This window comes from Ascaphus truei, chromosome 1 (genome assembly GCF_040206685.1).
Source record: "Ascaphus truei isolate aAscTru1 chromosome 1, aAscTru1.hap1, whole genome shotgun sequence".
Classification (NCBI taxonomy): Eukaryota; Metazoa; Chordata; class Amphibia; order Anura; family Ascaphidae; genus Ascaphus; species Ascaphus truei.
Genome location: NC_134483.1, coordinates 457,103,225 through 457,130,489, shown reverse-complemented (window position 1 = coordinate 457,130,489; position 27,265 = coordinate 457,103,225). Strand labels below are relative to the sequence as shown.

General features: G+C 45.9%; 1 protein-coding gene across 2 annotated transcripts in view; it reads right to left on the bottom strand.

Moving 5' to 3' along the window:
- Positions 1-27,265, bottom strand: part of PKD2 (polycystin 2, transient receptor potential cation channel) — an 81,475-nt gene that overhangs the window by 26,974 nt on the left and 27,236 nt on the right. For both annotated transcript variants that reach the window (XM_075565531.1, XM_075565521.1), the window contains exons 4-11: positions 25,081-25,331; positions 23,889-24,113; positions 22,395-22,623; positions 20,871-21,041; positions 18,477-18,658; positions 15,852-15,972; positions 14,663-14,761; positions 12,709-12,830 (exon numbers count right to left, since the gene is read on the bottom strand). In XM_075565531.1, the coding sequence (XP_075421646.1) occupies positions 12,709-12,830; positions 14,663-14,761; positions 15,852-15,972; positions 18,477-18,658; positions 20,871-21,041; positions 22,395-22,623; positions 23,889-24,113; positions 25,081-25,331 (1,400 nt within the window). The remainder of the gene's footprint in view (positions 1-12,708; positions 12,831-14,662; positions 14,762-15,851; positions 15,973-18,476; positions 18,659-20,870; positions 21,042-22,394; positions 22,624-23,888; positions 24,114-25,080; positions 25,332-27,265) is intronic.

Sequence of the window (27,265 nt, the reverse complement as noted above, 5' to 3'; positions counted from 1 at the left end):
CGGCTGAGTACACCCACTGTGAGGGGCAGCTTGCCCACCATGCAATAAAGATGTTGCTGATAAAAGAAACCCTCGTGTGTAAGTGTGGAGTGATTACACAGGGGGCTGCACTACAGAGGAGTTTCTCACCAGGACCATCCACAAGCTCACGCTGGGATCCTGATGAGGTGGAGGCGCTGCACTGGATATAGGTAGGACTCAAGCACACTACCTCAGCTGCCTGTCTGGGTTGGCAAATCCCCACACACCATCATGCGGGAGACTCAGGAGTCCTGTTGCCAACAGGTGCACCACCAGACACTACACCATAATGGGGACAGGTTAGACCACAGGGGCCAATATGAGATTGGGGGGTCAGACCGGTTCAGAAAACCCGTTACATTTGGAGGCGCTGCTGAGATACCTGTCAACAGGACAGGCTTTTGCTAGGTCACTTGGAAACAGGGGGAGAATGTAACCATGCTGTAAAATGGCTGCAGTCATCTCTCCTGCTGACAGTAAGGCCTGGTAAGTTAGATGCATGCCAGCAGTAATTATGGAGGTTTGCCCTCACACCCTGGTGAGGTGCCCTATGTATGGATGGGAGTGGTCACATGCTCTGAATCCATGATTAGTGATGTCAGAGTTGTGTCAGCCCCCAGAGGATGCATAAGGCACAGCACTGTTCAAAAGTTAGTTGTTAGAGGAGGAGTTCAGAAGCTGTTGGAAGGTTATGTAAGAGACTATGAAAGAAGGAGCAAGTCTGAGTGCAGGCTTGGGAGGAGACAGCTTATAAGACTGTGACCAGGGACCTGGCACAGGGAATATGCTGCACTGGATATAGGTAGGACTGGATCCTGATGAGGTGGAGGCGCTGCACTGGATATAGGTAGGACTCAAGCACACTACCTCAGCTGCCTGTCTGGGTTGGCAAATCCCCACACACCATCATGCAGGAGACTCAGGAGTCCTGTTGCCAACAGGTGCACCACCAGACACTACACCGTAATGGGGACTGGTTAGACCACAGGGGCCAATATGAGATTGGGGGGGTCAGACCGGTTCAGAAAACCCGTTACACTTACAAACCTTAACAACACTTTAACAAAGTTTTTCAATTGCATTTCTATGGTTTTTATCCTATGGACCATATATAGCACTTGATCACAAGGATTCTTTCATTAATATATTTCACTATGAAATTGTTCATAGATACCTCGCAATTACATGTTGGAAAATTGCATCAAACGGATGCACCCAATTGTTTTAAAAATTTTCAGAAAAATGTACCTTACCAATCTGACCTGAAATTTCAGATGGATCAGTGAATTTTTGAGAGAGTTATAATCAACTGAAAAGGGGGATTATAATGAGTCTTGATTAAACCTAAACTATGGATGCCCTACTGCGTAATAATGATATATATTTATGTAGGGGTATCTGTACAGTGTTAGCCGAGCTTAATAATCAAAAACGAATAGACGATACCGTTCAGGGCTAACGAAATGCTTATATTTGTGCGAGCTTTCAAGATACACTGATCTCTTCTTCCGGCGGTGTTACAATGGATAAAGCAGGCAAGGGTTTTACTTAAAAATAGTACATCCTAGAATGTATCTGACTGAAGCCTATCCCTCCCCCGTGTGCAGTATGTGATTTATGACTTAAGGTGTTAAATGGTCCCTGAATGTAAGAGTATTTGTGTGTGTGTGGTGTGTGTGTAAATATAAATGATAAATTAAATATAAATACATATGTACATACACACACGTGTCAAAATAAACGTGCACTATTAAGCAATATGGAGTGCCTGCTTCTTTGTCCTGTGACTGATACCTAGTTTAACCTATTTACTACAGTATGTGTGTACTCTGTTCTTCCAAATATAATATATATATATAAGAACAGAAGAGCAGAGCACACACATACTGTAGTAAATAGGTTAATAATAAATATCGGGTAAAGCCTGCCTAGATACAACAAAGTATCAGTCACAGGACAAAGAAGCAGGCACTCCATATTGCTGTTTATTTTGACGTGTGTGTGTATATATTTATACACACACACACACACACGTTATGGTGAGTAAAAAAAGTGACAAAAACCCTCCACAGCAAAGCATATAGCAAATGGAAATATACTGTATGCTCATTTGCATGTCTTAGGCAGGTCTGCAACCCCGCCTTTCCCCATTATCATCCAGCACACAGCACTTCCACTGCAGCAAGGGATTCTGGGAAATGACATGCAAATGAGCAAATGGGTTGCAGACCTGCCTAAGACATGCAAATGAGCATACAGTATATTTCCATTTGCTATATGCTTTGCTGTGGAGGGTTTTTGTCACTTTTTTTACTCACCATAACTTAACTAAGTATGGTAAACCCCATCCTCATTGCTTCATTGCATAGCCAGTTAACCAACCCCACACTGATGAGACCCATTAAGGTCGAAACAGCTGTCTGTGGGTGGGTTTTCTGGCTATGCATCTTAACCCTGGCTGTGCAAAAAAGCTGTGACCATGCAGCAAGCTTAAGCCTATAGGGAACCATGTTTAAAATAGTTTTTGAAGCAAAAAGTGGCACTGTGTGCTCATTTGCATGTCATTTCCCAGAATCCCTTGCTGCAGTGGAAGTGCTGTGTGCTGGGTGATAATGGTGAAAGGCGGGGTTGCAGACCTGCCTAAGGCTGAGGCCATAGAGGGGGTAGCAGGGCTGAGGCGCGCTGATGCTGAGGCCAGCCTGCTGAAATCTGCGCAATTTCATGCCCATGCAGGCGAGCCAGCGGGCGCGATCGGGAGGCGGGGGGAGACTAAGGGAGGCGGGGCAGTGACGTCGCTGCACCAATCGCCCGCGACGCACCGACGTCAACGTCACGGCGCCGTGACGTTGACGCTGCTCCGCGCTGATTGGATGTTTTCAGCCGACAGCGCTCTGAAAAACAGTTTGGCTGTCGGCTGAAAAATCCAGCGCCTCAGCACGCCTGCAGACGCTCGTGTGAGCCCCCTCTAAATACATCCTCATGGAGGATGCAGGGGCTCAGCGCGGAGCGTCCGCACGGCTCAGCACGGACGTGCCTTCTATGGACTCAGCCTAAGACATGCAAATGAGCATACAGTATATTTCCATTTGCTATATATATATATATATTTAAAACCAGAGACAGAACATAAAACACAGACAGAGCTCAGTGCACATCCAGTGAAACTCATACACGGTACAGTGTCTAAATATATATGTATATGTATGTATTTTCCCCCGTAGTTAGCCCTTACAGTAGGTTCCCCCTTGTGGATTCTTTGTGCCCAAATCTGACACTGCATTAGGAGTTACTATGGCAACCTCTATTTGATAATATGTGTAAATGGCAGCAGATGAATGGCCAGTGTGGAACATGATTTTGGAAGAGTTAAACCGTTGCAGGCCCTGAAGGCATTAATGGGGTTAAACTGGTTGGAATCACATGACAGCCACAAATAGACTACACAACAGTAACACAAAAATAGTGGGGGGGGGGGGGGGCGGAGGCGTTCCTGTTTTAGAACAGTGTGTATGTATGTATGTATGTATGTATTTATGTATATTTGTATATATGTATATATATATGTAGCCAGGTCCCCCCTTGGGCACTCACCCCCTCCTTATGGTAAGCGAGCCGCGCGTTGTTTGTAGTTGCGGCCGGTTGCCAGGGACGCGGTCGGGCCGGTTGCCGGGGACGCGGTCGGGTCGGTTGCCGGGGACGCGAGCGGGCCGGTTGCCGGGGACGCGATCGGGCCGGTTGCCGAGGCCGCGATCGCGTTGCTGGGGTCTCGGCGGTCCGCGGAGCAGGGCGCCGCCATTGAAAGCCAGCCCGCGCATGCGCAGTTAGAGCAGGTACGGGAGAACGCCAGTCAGCTCGCGTATGCGCAGAGGTGAGCCCGCGAAGCCCTAGACTACCAGGGAAGGTATTGGCCAGGGACTACACATCCCAGCAGCCTTAGGGAACCCCATGTGACGCCAGGGAGCCAATAGGGCTGCAGGAGCTCCCTGCTTGCAGGGAATGGATACATTTCGCGGGGTTTTTGCACACGGCAGTTGATGACTGGAGCAGCTAGGGGAAGGAGGTAGGGTGCAGGAGTCAGTGACTCTCTGCACTAGGCCAGCAATCCCCTAGGCCCCAGATAGCCCTGAGTCATCCTAGCTGAGTATTGTAGGGACTGGCCCTAGGTTAGGGACTCTGCCCAATTATCTATTTATTAGTTATTAGTACAGCATATTGATTGTTGCCATAAGGGAGCTGGACTATCACCCCGGAGACCAAGCTAGCAGTGACTGCGGCCTGAGGGCAGCAGACAGACCCTCGCCAAGGTGCAGAGCTGGTGCAGAGCTGCGGTGCAGAGCTGCGGTGATATTATCCACGCCGGAATTCACCCCACGCGTAGGAGGATATCCCGGCGACTTAACCCCAGTGGTATAGCAGCACCTGTGACTGGAGCCCGGGGAGGTAACCCACACCCTCACGTGCACCAACAAGGCCTACCAACAGACATAGTGGCTGCGCAGTCACACACACACACACTGGTTTATGACTGGGGAGTGCGAGACATTGGGTTGGGGGTACTGGACATGGGGAGGGGTCTCTCTGTACAAGCGTTAGCGTCCGCCGTGGCGCATAAGGTATTGGCGTCCGCCGTGACGCATAAAGTGTGGGCGTCCGCCGTGGCGCAGAGGTAGTGTGGTGTGGTATACTGTGATTAGTGTCTCCTCTATAGAGGGACACGTGTTATATGAAGTGTGATATATCTGTGTTATTGTGTTCTCAACTAAAAGCCCTTTGGTTATATCACGTATGTGTATTTGGTTATTGTGATTGTCCTGAGAGGAACCACTCCCCCTCTGGTGGGAGCCATCGCAGGTGGAGGCGCTGCATCGAGTAAGTGGTTACTCATTAGATCATAGTTGCCCCCAGGTTTCCCGTAGCGGACGCTCAGCCCTCCTGTGAGCCAACAGGTAATGCAACACAAACACTGAGTAACGCTGTATGTTCTTCGCACCTACACCAAATCTGCGATTGGGTGGGTGGGACTACCCGTTACATTTGGAGGCGCTGCTGAGATCCAGACCTGGGGTGCCCTATTCAAAACCGTATCACCAAAGATCATTACCATGGTGATTCCCTCACGTCAAGAGGTCCACGTGTGGGCTACCACCGTCCGTGAACCGCCTAGACACATTGTTGCCGTAGGGAACGTCCCAGCGTTAGTGGCGGAAACTGACATCCGGGACTCACTGAGAAAACTCTTAGGGCCAGCTATAATATGGTGCCATGGCAGGGTGTTCGACTCTACTCATCATAAGAGTGCCCTACTGTTCACGGTGGGGAGGGACATATGCCTCGAGACGGCCCCGCACACCCTAGTAGCCCCCGAGTGCCCGCCCGAAGGATACCCCCTTATATACTCAGACTTACCAGTGATAAGGGAAATGTTTTCTCTGAACGCCTTCCCCCAGGATCCAGAAGAACCGTCCACCAGTACTTGGACACCACTGGCACCAAGGTCCAGTACCCCAAACCGGGTGGATCGTCCCCAACCCAAAGTCTCCTTTACCCCAAGTGCCCTCCGGGAAGCCAATAGTTGGGCTGACACCCGACACTGTGCCCCGCGAGGTAAACCCCAGGCCTATCAGAGAGGGAGCAACGAACGAAGGTTCCATAATGGGGGTGACGCTACCCCAATTCGTAGAAGCCCTCACCATGGCATCCCAGTCTCAAGGCTACCGGAAACTTAAGGCCTTCTCGGGAGTACTTCCAATACCCCAGGGGGAGGAAGGAATAGACCTTTGGAGGGAGAATGCAGTAAAAGTAGTAGAGGACTGGTCGTGCACTGATACTGTAAAGCGGCAGCGTATCATGGAATGTCTCAGACCTCCTGCGTGCTGCATGTTGACCATCCACAGAGACCAATACCCAGAGTTGACGGCGTTAGAAATGGTGGCGTTCCTGTTGGAAGCGTACAGACTAGCAGAAGACGAAGAAGCACTCTGGACGAAGTACTACAATCTGTACCAAAAGGAGGGAGAAGACTTGTCGGCTTTTATCCACCGCCTGCAGCTAGTCCTGGGGATCCTACTCAATCGTAAGCTGGTTCTAGCCTCTGGGATGGATAATGCGCTTCATAAGCAGTATCTGCGGGGGTCCAGCCCCACTCACCCCATAGCCAACATGCTCCGCAGCAAAATAATGGACGCGGGCCCCTATAAGTTCACCGAATTGCTGCGCCAAGTGAAAATGCAGGAGACCCATGTTATGCTACACTCTACCGCTAAACCTAAGAATTCCTCCACCTCAAAGGAAAAGGCCTCTATGGAAAAGAAGGAAGAGTCTGCTACCCCGTCCAAAGGATACAAGCCAAGGACCCGTGACAAGCAGCCTTCTCCGCCCATGGGACGTCCGGAGAGCCGCGAGGTCGTGTGCTATAACTGCGGAAAGAAGGGTCACATCCTCCGTAACTGTCCAGAAAGAGAAGGCCACTCGGAGGAGCACCCTCCTGATAGAGGGAAATCAGCCCGATCAATGGTCAGCAGTGTACTCATGACCGAACCTGACACCGAACCCCCTCACCCTGGACCCCAGAATGCTCCTTCTAACACGGACCCCAGTGATGATGCCTCCAACCGGGCAGCCTATAGCCCCGTGGGCCCCGCAGCCATCGTGCGGGTGCTATTAGAAGGGATCTATGCGTCGGCCCTGCTGGACACGGGATCACAAGTGACCATCATATACCATCCGTTCTATGATCAGCACCTCCGACACTGCCCCCTGATGACGGCCGATCATTTGAAAGTACGGGGGTTGAGTAATGAAGACTACCCCATCGAGGGAGTTGTAAGAGTGCAAGTGGAAATAACCCAACTGAACACCGGCAAGAGACACCCCATGCATATAACTGCTTTGGTCTGTCCGAAGCCACAAGATCAGTACAAGTACCCGATCATCTTGGGCACCAACGCTGACATAGTACAAGAGGTGATCCGGACGTATCTGAAAGAAACTAACGAGCTGTCACTAGCCACCTCTCCCCTAGATCCAGTTCTACGAGAAGAGTGTCAATGGATATTTGCCCTGGAACGTCACGGGGACCTCTACAACCGTCAAAGTAGACTGACGACCATATTACCAGGGGGAGTGCAAAAGATGGCCGTTTGGTGTTGTTATCCCGAACGAGATGAGAGCGACCAGCTGTTCTCTCTGGAGAGTATGCCTGAAGAAGAAGAGATTCAGAGAGGGTATAGGGTACTACCTGAAGTGAGGGAATGGACCGCCAAGATCCCTCTACGAACTCACGTGTATGTGCAGAACCTCTCCCCCTTTCCAATGGAACTTGATGCCAACCAGAAGTTGGGTGGCATATACCCGGTCAGTCCCGTAGACGCAACGTCTCAGGTGAATGCGGCAGCTGTGAGTGAACGGTTGACTGTTCTGGACTTCAACTTCGGCGAGTAAACGTTGCCCGCCGAATGGAAAGAACGACTGATCACCCGGTTGAATAAACGACGGAATGTATTCTCCACGAGTGAGATGGATGTGGGTTGTAGTCGCAGCGCCCAACATACCATTCCACTGAGTGATGCCACTCCGTTCCGGGAATGCTCTCGTCGCATCGCCCCGCGGGATGTGGATGACGTGAGGAACGCCATACAAGACATGGAAACCACTGGGATTTTGACGGAATCTCGAGGGCCATACGCGTCCCCCATAGTGGTGGTGCGTAAAAAGAACGGAGCCGTACGACTGTGCATCGATTATCGGACATTGAACAATCGTACGATACCGGATCAGTACAACCTCCTGCGCATAGAAGAAATACTGAACGCGCTGAACAGAAGTCACTGGTTCAGCGTGCTCGACCTCCGATCCGGGTACTATCAGGTACCTATGAGCGCGGAAGATCAAGAAAAAACAGCTTTCGTCTGCCCCCTGGGATTCTATCAATTTACCTGTATGCCCCAAGGTATATGTGGGGCGCCTGCTACGTTCCAAAGGCTGATGGAAAAGACTATCGGGGACATGATTCCACGGGAGTGTCTGGTATACCTGGATGATATCATCGTCTTCAGAAGGACTCTGGAAGAGCACGAAGAGCGATTGTTTAAGGTGATCGACCGTCTGGGGAACGAAGGGTTGAAATTATCCCTAGTCAAGTGCCGATTTTGCCATACCTCGGTGACCTACGTGGGGCACATATTGTCCGCCAAAGGGATCGCCACCGACCCTGCCAAGGTAGAGGCCGTAGTGAACTGGCCTTGCCCAGAGAACGTCACAGAGTTGCGATCCTTCCTGGGATTCTGTGGGTATTACCGCCGCTTCGTGGAAGGATACTCGAGCAAGGCAAAACCCCTGAACAATCTGTTGAAAATATACCCTTCAGAGACCGGGAAGAAGGCTGTATCGGCCCGCCAACCGTTCGGTGACAAATGGACATCGGAGTGTGAGCAGGCCTTCCTGAAACTGAAGAAGTGTCTGACCGAAGCGCCTGTGCTAACATATGCGGATCCCGAACAGCCATACGTCCTGCATGTGGATGCCAGTCTAAACGACTAGGCGCCGTCCTGCATCAGAAGCACCCGGAGGGTCTACGGCCTGTAGCTTACATCAGCCGCAGCTTGACACCCAGTAAGCAGAGATACCCCGTCCACAAGTTAGAGTTCCTGGCTCTCAAGTGGGCTATTGCCGAGAAACTACACGATTACCTGTACGGGGTTGCCTTCGAAGTAAGGACAGATAACAATCCCCTCACTTATGTCAATACCTCGGCCAAATTGGACGCCGCTGGACACCGCTGGTTGGCCGCCCTGAACAGTTACAACTTCTCCATGAAGTATAAGCCGGGACCCCTGAATGTCGGAGAGGACGCCCTCTCCCGAAGACCCGGGCTAAGTGCTATTCCAGATGACGAGGAATGGGAAGAACTGCCCGGGCCCGCAGTGCGGGCTATGTGTAGCATGGCCGCCATCATCGACGACCAAGTGGCGTTCTCAGAATAAAGAGTGGTCGATTCATTGGGATGTCGGTCGCAGGCTATCCCAGCCGCCTACTGTGACCCAAAAGGGATGAACATCACGCATGACAAGGTGTTGCGGTGGAAAGATCTAGTGGACTATCAACTACGAGATCCTGTTGTGAGTACCATCAGACAAGCCATTGCAAAGAAGAACCCAGCCCTTCTGAAGCGTGCCCCAAATGACTTAGTGGCTTTGCTCATGCGTGAATGGGACAAATTCGAAATAGACAATGGCTTACTCTATCGGGTGGTGCCCTACCACAACCACCCGGATAGGCGACAACTGGTCCTCCCTAAGAATTTGCAGTACATGGTGTTGAAGTCTCTGCATGACGAGCATGGACATCTCGGTATAGAGAAGACCTTTGGGTTGGTCCGAGACCGCTTTTTCTGGCCCAAAATGTGAGAGGCCGTAGAATGCCACTGTCGCTGCTGTACTAGGTGTATCCAGCGCAAGACTCTGCCCACCAGAGCAGCCCCCATGGGCCACCTAAAAAGTTCTGGCCCCATGGACCTGGTGTGTATGGATTTTCTATGCATTGAGCCTGATAGTCGAGGAATATCCAACGTGCTGGTCATCACAGACCATTACACCCGGTATGCCCAGGCCTTCCCCACTAAAGACCAGAAAGCCATCACGGTGGCAAAAATATTATGGGAAAAGTATTTTGTGCACTACGGCCTGCCCAACCGCCTTCATTCCGATCAAGGGCGGGACTTTGAGAGCACATTGATCAGAGCACTGCTCAAAATGCTGAACATTGCAAAATCACGAACGACCCCGTATCATCCCGAAGGTGATGCGCTGCCAGAACGATTCAATCAAACCTTACTGGACATGCTCGGAACTCTACAGAACGCACAGAAATCTGAATGGAGTCGACACGTAGAGGGCCTAGTGCATGCGTATAATTGCACCAGACACGAGTCAACTGGCTTCTCCCCATACTTCCTCATGTTTGGGCGAGAGGCGAGACTGCCAGTGGATGTGCGTCTTAGAGTCTCGACGGATGGGGTACATAATGCTACTCATTTCAAATACGTACAAAGACTCAAAGACAATTTACAGCAGGCCTATCAACAAGCTGAAAAGTCCACAGCTAAGCTGAATGCAGGGAACAAACGGCGGTACGACCATAAGGTCAAATATCGAGAACTTAGTCCTGGGGACGCTGTGTTGCTTCGGAATTTGGGAGTCCCAGGAAAGCACAAATTGGCCGACCGATGGAGGGACGGCGTATATGAGATTGAATCCCAGATGCCTGGCCTCCCGGTCTATCGCATCAAAGACACTGAAGGCCGGGTAAAGGTATGGCACCGCAATCATCTTCTCCCCATTCCACAAGTGGAAGATGAAGAGACAGAGATACTGACTACACCGCTCAATGGTGAGCCCGACTTATCCGAGCTGGGTCAAGAGACTGTCAATAACGAGACCCACTCTGAGACTCCTGAAGATCCTATGGAAGGACCCTCTCAAAGGGACTGCTCCACAGAAGGGGCATCTCCCGGAGGAGCTACGGGTAAAGGGCTTAGTAGGCCAACGCCTACTAAGGTGGCACCAACAGGCCAACCTTTGGATCCACAGAGCCCGAGCTTTGTACCTAACAGAGACTGTGCAGAGACATTTCTCCCCTCAAGGGAAGAGGCTGAGCCTCAGGACTGTGCTTATTACTCCCCCGAGGGAGTGGCAGAAGAACAACTCCGACGGAGCCAAAGAATCAGGTACCCTCCAACTCGGGTAACCTATGATCAAGTTGGGGCACCCCATTACGAGGCTCAGCGGAGGGCTCGCAGTAAAGTACAGTCAGTTATTGTGATGTTCAGTGAAATGTACAATCTGATTTAGAGCTGATATAGTGAAATCATGGTTGGTTGTTGAAATTTTCATTGTATAAGTTTTGTTACGCCATTTTCATTATATAACTTTTGTGTATAGTTGTATTTCATGGTGTCCCAAGCGAGGACGTTGGGGATTTTACCAGGGGGAGGATGTAGCCAGTTCCCCCCTTGCGCACTCACCCCCTCCTTATGGTAAGCGAGCCGCGCGTTGTTTGTAGTTGCGGCCGGTTGCCAGGGACGCGGTCGGGCCGGTTGCCGGGGACGCGGTCGGGTCGGTTGCCGGGGACGCGAGCGGGCCGGTTGCCGGGGACGCGATCGGGCCGGTTGCCGAGGCCGCGATCGCGTTGCTGGGGTCTCGGCGGTCCGCGGAGCAGGGCGCCGCCATTGAAAGCCAGCCCGCGCATGCGCAGTTAGAGCAGGTACGGGAGAACGCCAGCCAGCTCGCGCATGCGCAGAGGTGAGCCCGCGAAGCCCTAGCCTAACAGGGAAGGTATTGGCCAGGTACTACACATTCCAGCAGCCTTAGGGAACCTCATGTGATGCCAGGGAGCCAATAGGGCTGCAGGAGCTCCCTGCTTGCAGGGAATGGATACATTTCGCGGGGTTTTTGCACACGGCAGTTGATGACTGGAGCAGCTAGGGGAAGGAGGTAGGGTGCAGGAGTCAGTGACTCTCTGCACTAGGCCAGCAATCCCCTAGGCCCCAGATAGCCCTGAGTCATCCTTGCTGAGTATTGTAGGGACTGGCCGTAGGTTAGGGACTCTGCCCCATCATCTATTTATTAGTTATTAGTACAGCATATTGATTGTTGCCATAAGGGAGCTGGACTATCACCCCGGAGACCAAGCTAGCAGTGACTGCGGCCTGAGGGCAGCAGACAGACCCTCGCCAAGGTATAGACGGTGCAGAGCTGCGGTGATATTATCCACGCCGGAATTCACCCCACGCGTAGGAGGATATCCCGGCGACTCAACCCTAGTGGTATAGCAGCACCCGTGACTGGAGCCCGGGGAGGTAACCCACACCCTCACGTGCACCAACAAGGCCTACCAACAGACATAGTGGCTGCGCAGTCACACACACACACACTGGTTTATGACTGGGGAGTGCGAGACATTGGGTTGGGGGTACTGGACATGGGGAGGGGTCTCTCTGTACAAGCGTTAGCGTCCGCCGTGGCGCATAAGGTATTGGCGTCCGCCGTGACGCATAAAGTGTGGGCGTCCGCCGTGGCGCAGAGGTAGTGTGGTGTGGTATACTGTGATTAGTGTCTCCTCTATAGAGGGACACGTGTTATATGAAGTGTGATATATCTGTGTTATTGTGTTCTCAACTAAAAGCCCTTTGGTTATATCACGTATGTGTATTTGGTTATTGTGATTGTCCTGCGAGGAACCACTCCCCCTCTGGTGGGAGCCATCGCAGGTGGAGGCGCTGCATCGAGTAAGTGGTTACTCATTAGATCATAATTGCCCCCAGGTTTCCCGTAGCGGAAGCTCAGCCCTCCTGTGAGCCAACAGGTAATGCAACACAAACACTGAGTAACGCTGTATGTTCTTCGCACCTACACCAAATCTGCGATTGGGTGGTTGGGACTACCCGTTACATATATATATATATATATACACACACACACATACTGTACACACATATATATATATTTTTATAATTATTATTAGAACCGAGGGTGTCCCAGAGATGAACTTCTGCTCAGACCCCCTTATCCATGATAAATTTACCTTTTAATTTGCTGGTAAAATTAAACCAAATTGAAAGGTAAATTTCTAGTGAAAATAAAAACATGATTTTTTTTTTTAAGAGGACGTGATTATTAAACATGTACTTGCCCCTTCAGATCTTGTCGCAGCTCATCAAAGTTCAATTTTCCACCCCCTTGTCGAAGGCTCTCGGAAATATCATCCACTGTGGTTTTTTTCAGTTTAAGTTTCACCATGGCTTTACTACAACCCTGAGAAAAGAAATAGAAAAAATATATAAATATATACACACACACACACCTTGCCTCATTTCCTTTTTCAATAGGTGCATCATGGGTGCCAAGGGGAAAGAGAAATGTAGTGAGTAGTGTTAGGTTGTATGGCTAATATAGCAGGCGCTTGTCCCTTGGTTCAAAGTTATTACAGGCATACCCCGCTTTAAGGACACTCACTTTAAGTACACTCGCGAGTAAGTACATATCGCCCAAAAGGCAAACAGCAGCTCACGCATGCGCTTGTCAGCACGTCCTGAACAGCAATATCAGCTCCCTAGCTGTGCGCAAGCGGGGACACTATAGAGCCTGTTACAAATGCGTTATTTACATCAGTTATGCACGTATGACGATTGCAGCACAGTACATGCATCGATAAGTGGGAAAAAGGGAGTGCTTCACTTTAAGTACATTTTCGCTTTACATACATGCTCCGGTCCCATTGCGTATGTTAATGCGGGGTATGCCTGTATTTCATTAGACCAATTGTCTGTCACAATGGCCAGTGACTTAATAGAGTCATACATGTTGCTATGGAATGTTCAGCATGAGCAGATGACAGACGGAGTCCAATAATAATTACCTATGTAGTACCTACATACAAACGTATAGTCCAGAAAAATAAATTATATATATATATATACGTAAGTAGCCAATTTGCTATTTCTATATAAAGTTGCCGTTTCATACATCACTATTGTGGCCCTTTTTTCATTCTCTTTAGGATCAAAGAAAATTGGGACTTGGTTATTACCCCGAACACCTTCCATGACACATTGTGTATTATTTTATTAATTACTGATATTTTCATCTGCGCCCGTTATTCATTATGGTTGTATATATATAATATTATATGTGTGTGTGTGTGTGTGTTATACTGTATATATATATGTGTGTGTGTTATACTGTATATATATGTGTGTGTGTGTGTGTGTGTGTGTTATACTGTATATATGTGTGTGTGTGTGTGTGTGTGTGTGTGTGTTATACTGTATATGTGTGTGTGTGTGTGTGTGTGTGTGTGTGTGTGTGTGTGTGTGTGTGTGTGTGTGTGTGTGTGTGTGTGTGTGTGTGTGTGTGTGTGTGTGTGTGTGTGTGTGTGTGTGTGTGCTGTTCTGCTTTTTTGGAAGCAGCTAAAGAATGGAGAGTACAGTAGTAGGGATTTACTTTGTGACTATACACACACACACACACACACACACACACACACACACACACACACACACACACACACACACACACACACACACACACAGTCACAAAGTAACTCCCTACTACTCTCCATTCTTTAGCTGCTTCCAAAAAAGCAGAACAGCACATGGGAAGGGATTATAACAATATTACACTCATGGGTTGTGCTAACTTTGTGTGTCTGCAGAAAAAGACAAAATAAGCCTTTATTGAATTGAAAGATAAGAGGGGGTTATTTATTATCATGCGTTATTCCTTCATTTTTAATGCAAAGCAACGTGAGAAATAGGCGACATTCAGGACAGAGCCCTGAGTGAGTCCATATTATTACAGACTGTTACACAAAACAAAGCATTCACTGCATGACATTATACGGACTCTCAGTTTCTTAGAATCTAAGATCAGTGCAATACCTTGCTCATGTCAATTGTGTGGGAGAAAAAAGAAAGACATGTGGTGTGTGTGTGTGTGTGTGTGTGTGTGTGTGTGTGTGTGTGTGTGTGTGTGCGCGCAAAAACAATGAGATGTGAAGTGAGAACATGTTATACAATAGTACATGAAAACATATATATCATCTGAAAGACATAAAATAATGCAAAGAAAGATAGAACTGGCCTTACTTTCTTAATAAGATCTGCCAGCTCCATTTCACTTTTTTGCTGAGCCATATCGGTTTTGACTTCTGAATAGGTATCATTGATGATTGCCAAAAACATGTTCTGTTGAAGACAGCCCAGATCAACAAACAGAAAGTGAAATACATCATTTCTGCTACTATATGGAGGCTATGTATATACATACAGTACAACACTTCTGCCGTAGGACAAAATCACTGCCTTTTCTGGTGGAGCAGGCATTATAAACAAGTAAAGACTGTCACAAGGCATTTTTATAAATCATTAAAAATGCCCAGATATTTTACTCTGCACCTTCGATCTATTAACAGTCACCTCTCCAAGAAGATTTGGCATTGTGAACATGTCTATTAAAAACATGCATTTTCAACACCATCACACATGGACCTCTGCAGTGTTGGAAAGTTCAGTTATGTAGCAACTCCAAGACTATGAAGTGTAACACACTTGCACGTGTGCACTACTCAGAGGCCAGTCTCACTCAATTACAGCGGTATCATAGACTTCAACAGTCTCCCATTCTCTCAAGTCATATCGTCTTGATATCAAAAAGTATTTTTGGGGAGCACAATCTCTAAATGTCACTCATCTGGCCATTGACAAGTGTGACAGCTATGCCGCCTATACAGAGCTATACTATAACGCTTCTGCAGAATTAAAGTAGATGATTGGTCATTTGTGCTGGAAATGATAAAGTAGGACAAATCATTGAGTGTGACCAAAGCGTATGCTGGGACGCAGACAGGTTCCCTCCCTTAAATCCTTGATGCAGGGATCCCATGGCCTTCGAATTGTAATATGTAAGGCACTGCAGACATCAGCAGTATATAATACAAACAATAGTGTATGGGCAACCATATGTGCAGATGAGAAACCCCAACGTAGAATAGCATTTGAGCTTCTGAAATAACAATATGTAAATCATCGTATAGTCCAACGTCATTACCATACCTCTAAAAAACAACAAAAAGTAGCTTCCCTGCACATTCTGTCATTTGTTATACCGTATCTCTGATCACATCATACTGTGTAAAATAAACCTATTTAGGGCAGCGGAATAATAATAACAACATTTAAAAAAAAAAAGACTAATTTACTAGGCTCAGGTAGTTACGATGAGGTTGAAAGAAATTAAATTAAAAAAATACAATAAAATTATAAATAAATGGCATACCAGAAGAATAAAGAACATAAAGAACACAAAAGAAATGAAGTAAATGGGCCCCAAAACTCGATTTGCTTCTTCGATCTCAGAGAAGTCGAAATCTCCCAGAATGATACGGAATTGGGTGAAGCTAAAAACAGCAAAAACAAAACAAAATGAATGCCAGCTATTTGGAAAAATCCACAGGGAAAATATGTTTGCTCATGGACAGTAGATGGCGCAATAGAGAAGTCTGTGCTGTCACGTATCTTATTAAGTGCTGCATGCATAAAACAAAACACCTGTTTGTGATCCCTTTCTAACGGATAACTTCGGAGATGTCAGGCTGACAGCCCCTTAGGGGTATGAACAGCCACCTCTCCAATCTTACTCTTCCATCAATTGCCTAATATTAAACCCAATCTGGATAGATCAAATCTTGGCTCTGTAGTAGTGCCTACTTACAGCAGGTCAGAGTAAAAACAGCATTTGTCTACACAACCGGTAGAAGTGGGTCTGAACCCCCCGCATTGTCAGTGGTTTTCAGCAGGAAATGTGGCCAGATCAATTCTCAGACAGGAGGTATTGCAGGATGAGTGTCATGTAAAACAAGGGCAGACCATGGTACAGATCGCAATATAAAATTTATAGATAAAAAACAGTTGCTGCAGCTGCCCTTGAACTGAAGGCTCCCGAGTTGCTGTGTTCCCCCACTGCTCGTCCCCAAAGCTCCCTGACTGGACGTCGTCATTCCCACATCGGATGTGACGTCAGACGCCATCTACCATCTGGCCCGACAAGAGTCACGGAGAAAAGAAGCAGTCAGCTGTTCCACACGGGACAGGCACTCCACTGCCTCAAGTTAAAACCTTACATGAATTATGTACTTATTGGGAGTACGATTCCTATCATTGTTTTTTATCTACTACAGAGCCAAGATTTGATCTATCCAGATTGTGTTGATTTACTGCACTATTATATGTTTCTTATCTTTTTGGTGTATCCCTGAAATCTTCGCTCCCTTCCCACCCTGGACAAGCAATTTCTGAAAGGAATCCGTACACATTCCTTGGAAGGTTGAGAAATTTATTGGAGTTCACCTTTACACAAAGTGTTTATTTTCTAATTTATAGGCACTACTTTTCACATATTGGGTGTTTTTAGCGCCGTTTCAAATCACGTTAAGTTTACTAATATTAAACCCGTCAGTGCCAACATATCCACACATGGCACATTGCTATTAAAGCAGAGCAGCAGTAATCCCGCGACCGATTCAGAACGTCAGTCGCCAGCTGTGGCTCACAAGGGCAAGCAAAGGGTTAAGCAAATATGAGTATTTATCAGTCACAATCAGAGGATAGACAGGGGGGGGGGAAAGAAACGGTGTCATGAAAAATAGCTAGCAATCAAATATCAACCTGTGGTAGTATGAATTTGGAGTATAGGGTGACAACTGCATGGTATGGTTCTTGCAGTGGGTGCTTGGCTCTGCCTGACACTGCAGACTAACATTTTAAGGTATCTCGTCATCACATCTAAGCAATTCAAGAATTAAGTGTGGCAACTTTGGAATATATATATATATGTATATATCCGCGAGCACCATCAGAGAACATATTTCAGGGTATTTATAGCCTTAGGATCTGATATCTATTTTAGATGTCTGTGTCTGATTTTTTTTGTACCATTACGTCTTGTTTCCTGAGCTTTCCCCCCCTTCTTTGTGTTAATTTACATACTGTACCTACATATATTCTCATAAAATACTAAAGTTAATAAGAAACTAAATATCACTAAACTAAAAGTTTATATATATATATTTATATATAAAAACAGATGATAAAACAATAAAATATTCAACAATAACATTTTTTTTGTGGCATGGTTTTCAATGGCCTAATAAAATGTGAGTGTCCCCGAAACCATTGTACTTTTCAGGTATTGAAACAAATGTTCTCATTGCAAAACATTCGGCTGGTTTCACTTCTTCTATTCCCTTGCCTTCATGCTCCAGTCTAAATAATGAGATCCCTCCCAGTGTCTGCTGTACATGTTCTAAGTTCTTGACTACATGAAACCCCATAAAAACAATAAAACGTAGCCAACACAAAAATAAAATACTGTGCGAGTCTAGAGGTACATACAGGATTGCCACCACTCCGTGTTTGACCCTGAGACTACATGCTTTGACCACGTATCTCCGGGCTTACCTAGTAAACCTCTGGGTGGTGGCGTTCGGTGGAGTTTCCCGGAGTCCTCCCGGCATTTTCCCTGCAAGTAACTCCTGTCAATATGTTGCCATGTCAACGGGAATGCTACGTGACGTCACCGCATCACGTGACACCCGTTGCCATGACAACGGGACGCTTCGTGACGTCGCAACGCCCCTCTGCGCCGCGTTGCCATGGCCCATGTCATAGCAACTTGACGCCGCGGAACGTCACATAGCGTCCCGTTGTTATGGCAACATGGCGTCATGTGACGCCGCACGGCCATATTGACGGGTTGCAGAGGGAGATGCCGGGAGGATATTGGAACGCCTAGGAGACACCGCCGCAGGCAAGCGCGAAATTAAAAAATGTTGTCTCCCGGTTGGCCTTCAGTAGAAGGTGGCAACCCTGGATACATGTGTGCTCTGCAGTTGCATCTACTTACATACAATCTTGGAAGGTACTGAAGTCATCAACCTGGGTGCCAAACACGAGGTAAGCCAATTGAGCATACGCCAGGAATATGATAAAAAACATAATCGCAAAACCAACAATGTCCTTGGCGCAGCGAGACATGGTCGTCGATAACTGGGTCATAGTTCTGTTGAAGTTCACATACTTGAAGAGCTGTCGGTAAAGAGAATTTTTGGATAGCCCAATGTTAGCGGAATCGTTTTTCAAAAGGTGTTGAAGTATCAAAATATTCCTTACTCGGATATTACAAATTCAGGTTAAGGATTCACACACCACCACAACTATTCGTCAGTTGAATAGTCTTGTACGTGCTATTTTAGGGCCTATATCTTTATGTTGTACAGTATTTTTAATAAATCTAAAGCTCTTCGTGCTGATACCATAGAAATCAGTGCTTAGGTTTCTTTTCACTATATTAGGCTTGGAAGTCTCGTAACTGAAATCTCCCATCTGCAAAACAGGGGCCAAAATCAGAGCAAAAACAATTGCACCTGAATTATCAAAGGAAACACTCCAATTGCCTTCAATGAAATACCTTTTTTTGACAAATATCTAGCCTTCTGTTTCTTGCACTGGTGTTGCTCTAATTTTGCTGTGGGACACTTGCCCCAGAAGTATGTATACAACAAAAGACAGAAAAGCCCAATGCTACATCCAATATAACAAAAATACACAGTGAAATACCTATATATTCTCTTGAAAAGGGTAATTTAGTTAAACTCTTTGGCCAAGGCGTTATAAGGCTGCAAGCCACATCAAGGCATGACCATTAGCAGGTCCTAACACTACATGATTAAAATTCTCATTTACCTCTATTTGGAGGGAAAATTACCACATTGGATCTGTCCAAACCCAGTAAAATGAAAAGGACCTTCTAACTTTGAAAGTGGGGAGGGCGAGCTTATACCCCGGGGTGGAGGGGCCACTAACCTCCAAACAGCTGAGACCAACTGGAAACAAAATGTAATAAATACACAAAATCCCTGCAAGCTCAAGAAGCCCCTAAACCCGCCACATAAATGTATGTGTATAAGTGTCAAAAGGAGTTCCACTGAGCGTGGCCAAATGTATACAAAGAAAGACAGAAAAACCCAATGCTACAGCCAATGTGACAAAAATACATGTATTTTTGTCATATTAGATGTAGCATTGGGCATTAGAAGTAAATGAGAATTTTAATCAGGTAGTGTTAGGACCTACTAATGGTCATGCCTTAATTTGGCTTGCAAGCTTATAACGCCTTGGCCAAAGGGTTTAACTAAATTACACTTTTCAAAAGAATATATAGGTATTTCACTATGTATTTTTGTCATATTGGATGTAGCATTGGGCTTTTTTGTCTTTTGTTGCATACATTTGTCCATGCTCAGTGGCACTCCTTTTGACACTTATACATACATTTATTATGTGGTGGGGCTTGGGGTTTCTTGAGCTTGCTGTGATTTTGTGTGCAAAACACAAAACCCCAGCAAGCTCTTTTTGGGAACCCCTGTGCCCCCACAATATATATATATATATAAATATATATATATATATATATATATATATATATACATATATATATATATATATATATATATATATATATATATGTATACAAGCCCGCCCCTCCCCACTTCCCAAGTTAGTAGCTCCTTTCATTCTACTGGACATATCTCCAATGTGGTCTTTCTCCCTCCTAATAGAGGTAAATGAGAATTTTAATCCTAATTGAGGTATATTAGTATTTTATCTGGTAGTGTTAGGCCTTGCGAACTGGTGTCTGCCTTGACGTGGCTCGCAAGCTTACAACGCTTTGGCCAAAGGATTAAACTAAATGACCATTTTTCAAGAGAATATATAAGTATTTTACTGTGTATTTTTGTCATGTTGGATGTAGCATTGGGCTTCTCTGTCATCTGTGGGATTTTGTGTGCCCAGAAGTATGTATCAAGGCAAAAGTGGAGCAATTCTGGATTAAAACAATTGCACCAGATGTAAAAAAAAAAATCATTAAAAAAAAAAAAAAAAGTATTGAAATCAATGAGTTTTTTTTTCTTTGCTACATCGGTGCAGTTTTTGTGCCCCAGATCTGCATAACTTTTCATTGATACAATATTTCATTCTATTACGGAGAGCGGCATTTCTCTGGTATGCTATGCATATTTAAACGTGGGCCTTTTGTAAAACTGACAGAACATGTGTTAATATGCCATGGGCCCAGATCTGGAAACGTGGCTATCATTTTTCTTGGCACAACATTACATTTCCTGATTGAGTCAAACCAAGAAAAGAGAATGTGTTTCCACTACCATGGAAACGAGTCTAATGCATTAGAATGACAGACCGCGAGCAAGAAAGTACAACGCAGAACTGGTTACACTACCTTAACCCAACCGAAGAACACAGTCACTGCAGCAACATTATTGAATTGAATCTGCCAATATGCTAGCGAGTCAAAGTTGGGGAATACATTCAGGTCCTCCAGCAGCTTGTGTAGTGGCCCTTCTACCGATCCCATTCTGTACAAGCCGATTCCCACAGCCGTCACAGAGAGCTGGAGGTGAGGAAAGAATTGAATATGAATAAAAAGCTTTCGGAATTCTTTTCTTTTAATAAAGTGCCGTTGGTTTAACCTGTGGAAACCAAGCTGCCCGGCATTATTCGTGCTCATTTATCTTTTACAGTAACCCACTCCACATCACCCTCTTAAAACCTACAAGCCAAAATAATTGGATTGGTAAGATATTCAACCAAGTGCCACAACCATTATTAAGCTGTTAGAAAGTTGATAATGCTTACGGAAATATAGTGAGTATACCCCTCTGTTCTGCACTCGGCTCTCATTTGAGAGAAATGTGCATTAACGTTTCAATGTGAGAAGTCATATTTTAATCCAGGGGTGCACAAACGTTTTTGTCTGTGCCATCCTGACTGCACTCCCCCCCCCCCCTGCTCGCGCCCCCCACCTTACCCTTTCTCCAAATTTTCTGACAACACGATGTCATGTGACGTCGTGTTGCCATGTGACCCCGCGGCATCATTTGACGCCACTTTGCCAGAAGCTGCCGGAGACAAGGTAAGGGATATACAGAGGCCTCGCACGCTCCCCCGACATTTTATTTCAAATGTTGTGGGAAAGAGTGCAGGGCCTCTGTAAGTGCCGACCCCCCCCTCCCCCCCCCAAAAAATGTAAATCTTTAATTGAACCATTTTAAGAATATTTGAAACATTTGAGTAGAAACTACAAAAAAGCCTCACTAAATTGGGAGGGAATGGAGGGGGGGAGGGGGGGAGGGAATGGAGGGGGGGAGGGGGGGAGGGAATGGAGGGGGGGGAGTGGGGGAAAGCAAATAAATGTTGATTCAAAAAATGTTTTTGTTAAGTAGGACGAATACACACCATACCGTGATTTTAAAGGCATTTTTTAATTTAATTTTTTATTTAAAACATGGAATTAAAGCAGAGGGTCTCCAGAGCTGAACCCCATTCATTTCAGCTGCGGGGACCCCCTGCTTCTGAAACTAGTTACCTCCACAGGATGTGCTAGCTGGGGTTCACGTAATGGCGGCTTTTCAAAGCTCCCGCGTCCTACGGGCCAATAAGAAGCCGTGCTGTTATCCGGTGCAGCTTCCTATTGGCCCGCGTGATTCAGGAGCTTTAAATTTACAGGAGATACCGGCACCCCCTTTGGAAGTGTCGGTATCTGCAGGGGATCAGCTACGGAGACCCCCTGCTTCAATCCTATGTTAAAACAAACAAAAAACGGTGCAAACAATCTCCAGCTTGGATTGCTCCTGGACTGCAGAGCAGAAAGGCATTTTCAAAGGGCTCTGGACTGCTACACATTTACCTTTGAAGCCGTTATGTCAGGTTATGGCAACAGAGGTCTGATTGCAATGGGGCTCACCACAAGAATGACAATATCCAGACAGTTCCAGACACTGCGGAAGTAATCCAGCCGATGGACGCGGATCTCAAGGATCTCCTCCACGATGTAATACAGGATGAAAAGGCAGAAGCAGATTTCGCAGGCAGCCAGGAAAAAGTCGTACGTGGAGACGTAGTGGATCAGCTTCACGGTCTGAAACTGCCAGGAGGTGAAGAGACCGCCCGTGGCGGGGAACTCTACCAACATCCTGCAGGAGAAATACAAACCATAAGGAATCGACCTTGCATGGAGTTGATCATATTCATTACATCAATAAAGCGATAACCCTGTCACTGCTACAATAGCACTGAAAGATAGGCCATTGAAAACTTGGGGTTAACTTGCAAAAATATGAACTTGTTGAACAGTGGGCCTCCTCTAACTAAAAAAAAAAAGGTGTTTTATCCACAGTATGTGGGTGTGGGTGTGTGTGTGCCACTTGTATTTCAATGTTTGTATTAATTTGGTGTATATATATATACACATAAATTGTTAATCCAATAAAAAATAAACCTAATACTGAAGAAATCATTTATTCTGCACTATCGCAACTGGACTAACATGGCTATTTTCTGCTTTATATATATATATAGTTATTTTTTTAAACAATTATATATTAGCCTATCGCCATTTTCAAATAATGTTTATTAGTCCCTAACATTTGGAAACCTGGAATGGCTGACGGCAAAATTGCAAATATGAAAGTTAACTAATGCACTGCCAATGGGGGCCTCCAATGCATTGCTGACCCTTATAACAATGAAGGGGATAACTTGCATGTTAAATATGTATTCACTATGAGGAAGTAATATGGTAACTTAACTTGCCGTAGTGTTCTTTAGGAAAAATAAACACACAGAATTTGTCTGGTTTCGCTGTGAAAACGCAGTACATACTCATACTAACAGAAGACATTGAAGGTCCACAATCACTAAACACTACTATGCTTTAGCACAGAGAGCGCAATCTTTTTTCCCTGCGCCCCCTGCCGGCTGTCCCAGTCTCTGCGTGCCCCCCCTCTTACCTCGGCTCCGGCGTCATGACGTCACGTTGCCATGGCAATGTGACGTCACATGACCTCCTGATGCGTCACCAGAAGCCGGCTGAGCCAAGGAAAGTGCAGTTTACAGAGGCCTTTGCCGCTTCCCCGGGCACTTCATTTAAGTGCTTCAGGAAGCGCGCGGGGCCTCTGTAAACTCCACACCCCCGCAGGCAATCTCGCGCGTCCCCCAATTTGCGCACCGCTGCTCTAGCACATCATAATTCAGATTCAATTGAATGCTAAATACCATTCAGTTGTACTAAAGCTTAGCACCCTCAAGTGGTTGGACCCCTGAAGACGGTCCCCTTGGGGACCGAAACGTTGGACTCCTGTGTGTTATGGGTCAATAAACACCCTTTATTTTTGCATCTATTTTGTCTGGTGCTGATAATTAGACCGTTTTTATTCACCTTTTACATTAAATGGCATACCTCACAATGCAGAAAAGATTTATATTTGCGTTGTAAACTGAAAAATCAATGAACAATGCTCTGGTGCCTCTGTCCAGCCACAGGTTCTTCTTGAGAGTGGTAATCTGGGCAGCGGTCTCTTGTCTGTTCCTTGACAGGTCCAGGTAATACCCAGCACCACTGTATGTGGCGATGACACCCCAATGACTGCTGCTGTTCAATTCTTTTTCCTTTGCGTACGTCCAGCTGTGCAAACAAAACAGAATTATAGCATAAGGGTTCTGCACAATTTCAATCGTGCAATCCGTCACCATCAATTCAAGGTCATAGTCAATGACATCCCTGTCCAATTGATATTGAAAGTATGCATTACGGTGAATTGAGTATTTGTTTTGCTTCTTTTTTTTTTTTAAATGTATTTATTTTTAACTGTAATATTACAACTGGTTTCTTTTTTTATAAAGAATCTGAACCCCGGTAGCTATAGGGACTCTTCCACAAGTTTGTTTGGCTTTGTATGGTTAATGAAAATAGAAGTTGCATACATTCTTCTTCCAACAGATAGAAATTAAATTATGGGAGACATACATACATACATACACACACACACATATATATATATATATATATATATATATATATATATATATATATATATATATATATATATATATATATATATATATATATACACATATATACACACACACACACACACACACACACACACACACATCATTATTTACATTGCACCAACCAGGTACATGGCGCTTTACAATACTCGTGACATAATATTATAACACATAGTGGGAATAAGGGCTTCAGACATAAAACAATAGGAAAGGGAGTCCCTGCCCCAAAGAGTTTATAATCTAAGTTGTAAGTAGGTAGACGTTACAGAGACAGTTGGAGGGTGTTCTGGTAAGTGTGTCTGCAGGGGGGCAAGGTCATGTGCTGTATATACGTTCTGCTCTATACGCTTTAACCAAAAAATCTGCAGTTACATTTCTGAAACATCCTTTAGCTCCTCAGCTTATTATAGAGACCTACTTGATGTCTTCCAAGCATTCTTTAATGGGAGTGCTCCAATATTCACTCAGTAAATGAAATCTGTTTTTACGTTCATGACATTACTTTCAACTATGTATTGCGTCACAGCATCCAATAGTGACAAATGTAACATAAAAAGCCAACAGCTGTTTGAGGTACGTACGCGGTTCCACTGCGCAGCCCGAAAGGCGCCGTGTCTTCGTTCCTAAAGGAATAGGCATCGTAGCAGTCCTTAATTTCATCCCTCAAATCCACTGGTATAGCGCAGGATCCGTTCTTTACTTTAAGTTGGCGGAGACGGGGCACGCCCAGGAGCAGATTCTCATAGTAGATGAAGCTTTGATTCTCTGCCATGGTTCTGTTGTTGTACCAATGGTCCCAATACAGACCGTCCAGCAAAGGACCTTCTGTGAACTGTAGTTCAAGGCAGAATAGCTTCCAATAAGCAAACAAGAATTCAAACAACATCCAATAGACTGGGATTGGTGTCTTAATCCATTTCCTTTATAGTTAGAGATTCCGGTTTTAGGTTTTAACCGAAAAAAACACCACTGAATGATCATCTTGCACTTTCTGTTAAGACCGATAAACCCCTGGAAATGCAGCATCATTTACTATTAAATTCCACCTCTCGTGGCAGCGCGTCCATAGGTAAGAGACAAAGGCATCACAAAGGAGTATGGGAACTAAAACTAAAGTGCACCGATGAACACCAACGTCACGTGCGTGTCTATTAACATGGATAAACTGATTTTTGGAATAAAATGAAAACACCGGAAAGCAGGAAAAAAAATAAACACAGATTTTATGAAAAAATAAACACTGAAAACCGGAATCCCTAATTATAATACTCAACGGCAGAAGAAAGACACTGCACTCAAGATATATCAAATGTAAAGATATATTGAAATACATTGACCAGAATTATTATCAGATGGTGCCCTGGTATATTTGCTGTTGAGTTATTATACTCTGATCTCTAGGAAACCCCCTCAATTCCACAGATATTGGTGGAGGTATATTTGCTGTTAAGAAAAAGAAAATATATGACTGTTGGAGTCACCGAGAGAAAGCTGCAATGTGATCTCATTATGACATCACGTCATTCAATTGGCTGCCGGTGACAGGCTCATATTCTATTTGCTACATACAACCGTGGATCTTTGGGGATCGGGGGTGTCTCCAGAAATCACAGTAGCATGATTCAGCTCCGGGAGAATCCTTGTTCAGGCAAAATAACTGATTACTGCTTTAAAGCAGCAGTCCAAGCTGTTGTCAACTCCCCCCCCTTTTAATATGAGCATCAATACAATCCACACAATGATAAGTAATTAGCAGATAGATCCGTTCTCCTGTGATCAATCATCGAAGATTTGGCTTGGGGGTTCACTAAATGGCTGTCAGTGCAGCAGTAGAAGATCAAAGATGCAAAATGATGTGGGGAAGATCATATGAACAGGCAGTCACTAGATACAATTGGTGCACTGCTAGAGAGAGGGTAGGGCTCAAAAAGGGGTGTGCCAGAGCCTGTTTCAGAAGAGGAAGGGGATGTGACTTTGCAAATGGTTGCTATAGAAATGAAAAATGAAACACAAGAGCGCACCAAGGGTCAAGATTTAATAAAACAAATTGATAAATAACAAGTAAAAACTTACATATAGAGATATATAAGTCCAGTAGAGCAGTGCAGGGGCAACAGTCCTGGTGGTGTCCTGGGTGCAGGGGGATGGTGCTGAGGCTTACTGGTCAGTCCCGCGCGCTGGGGCTGGCTGGCTCGGCACCACATTGTTGTTCCTTCCGGGTTGCTGCTTCTCGCAGGACCCGTGAATAGTAGCCCACCACAATCGCCGGTTCTCCAATGAAACTCACTCCGGCGGACCGAAAGAGTCTCTGACTGTTTATAGGAGTGCTGGGACTTGTTCCACCAATTGGCTGAATACCGATAGCACTGTGTGAGCTTCGCAACGCGTTTCACACGATGCTGTGCTTCATCATCCTCGGTATAAACAGTCACTCTGAGAGAGACTCTTTCGGTCCGCCGGAGTTTCATTGGAGAACCGGCGATTGTGGTGGGCTACTATTCACGGGTCCTGCGAGAAGCCGCAACCCGGAAGGAACAACAACGTGGTGCCGAGCCAGCCAGCCCCAGTGCGCGGGACTGACCAGTAAGCCTCAGCACCATCCCCCTGCGCCCAGGACACCACCAGGACTGTTGCCCCTGCACTGCTCTACTGGACTTATATATCTCTATATGTAAGTTTTTACTTGTTATTTATCAATTTGTTTTATTAAATCTTGACCCTTGATGCGCTCTTGTGTTTCATTTTTCATGGACACCTGACGTTTGG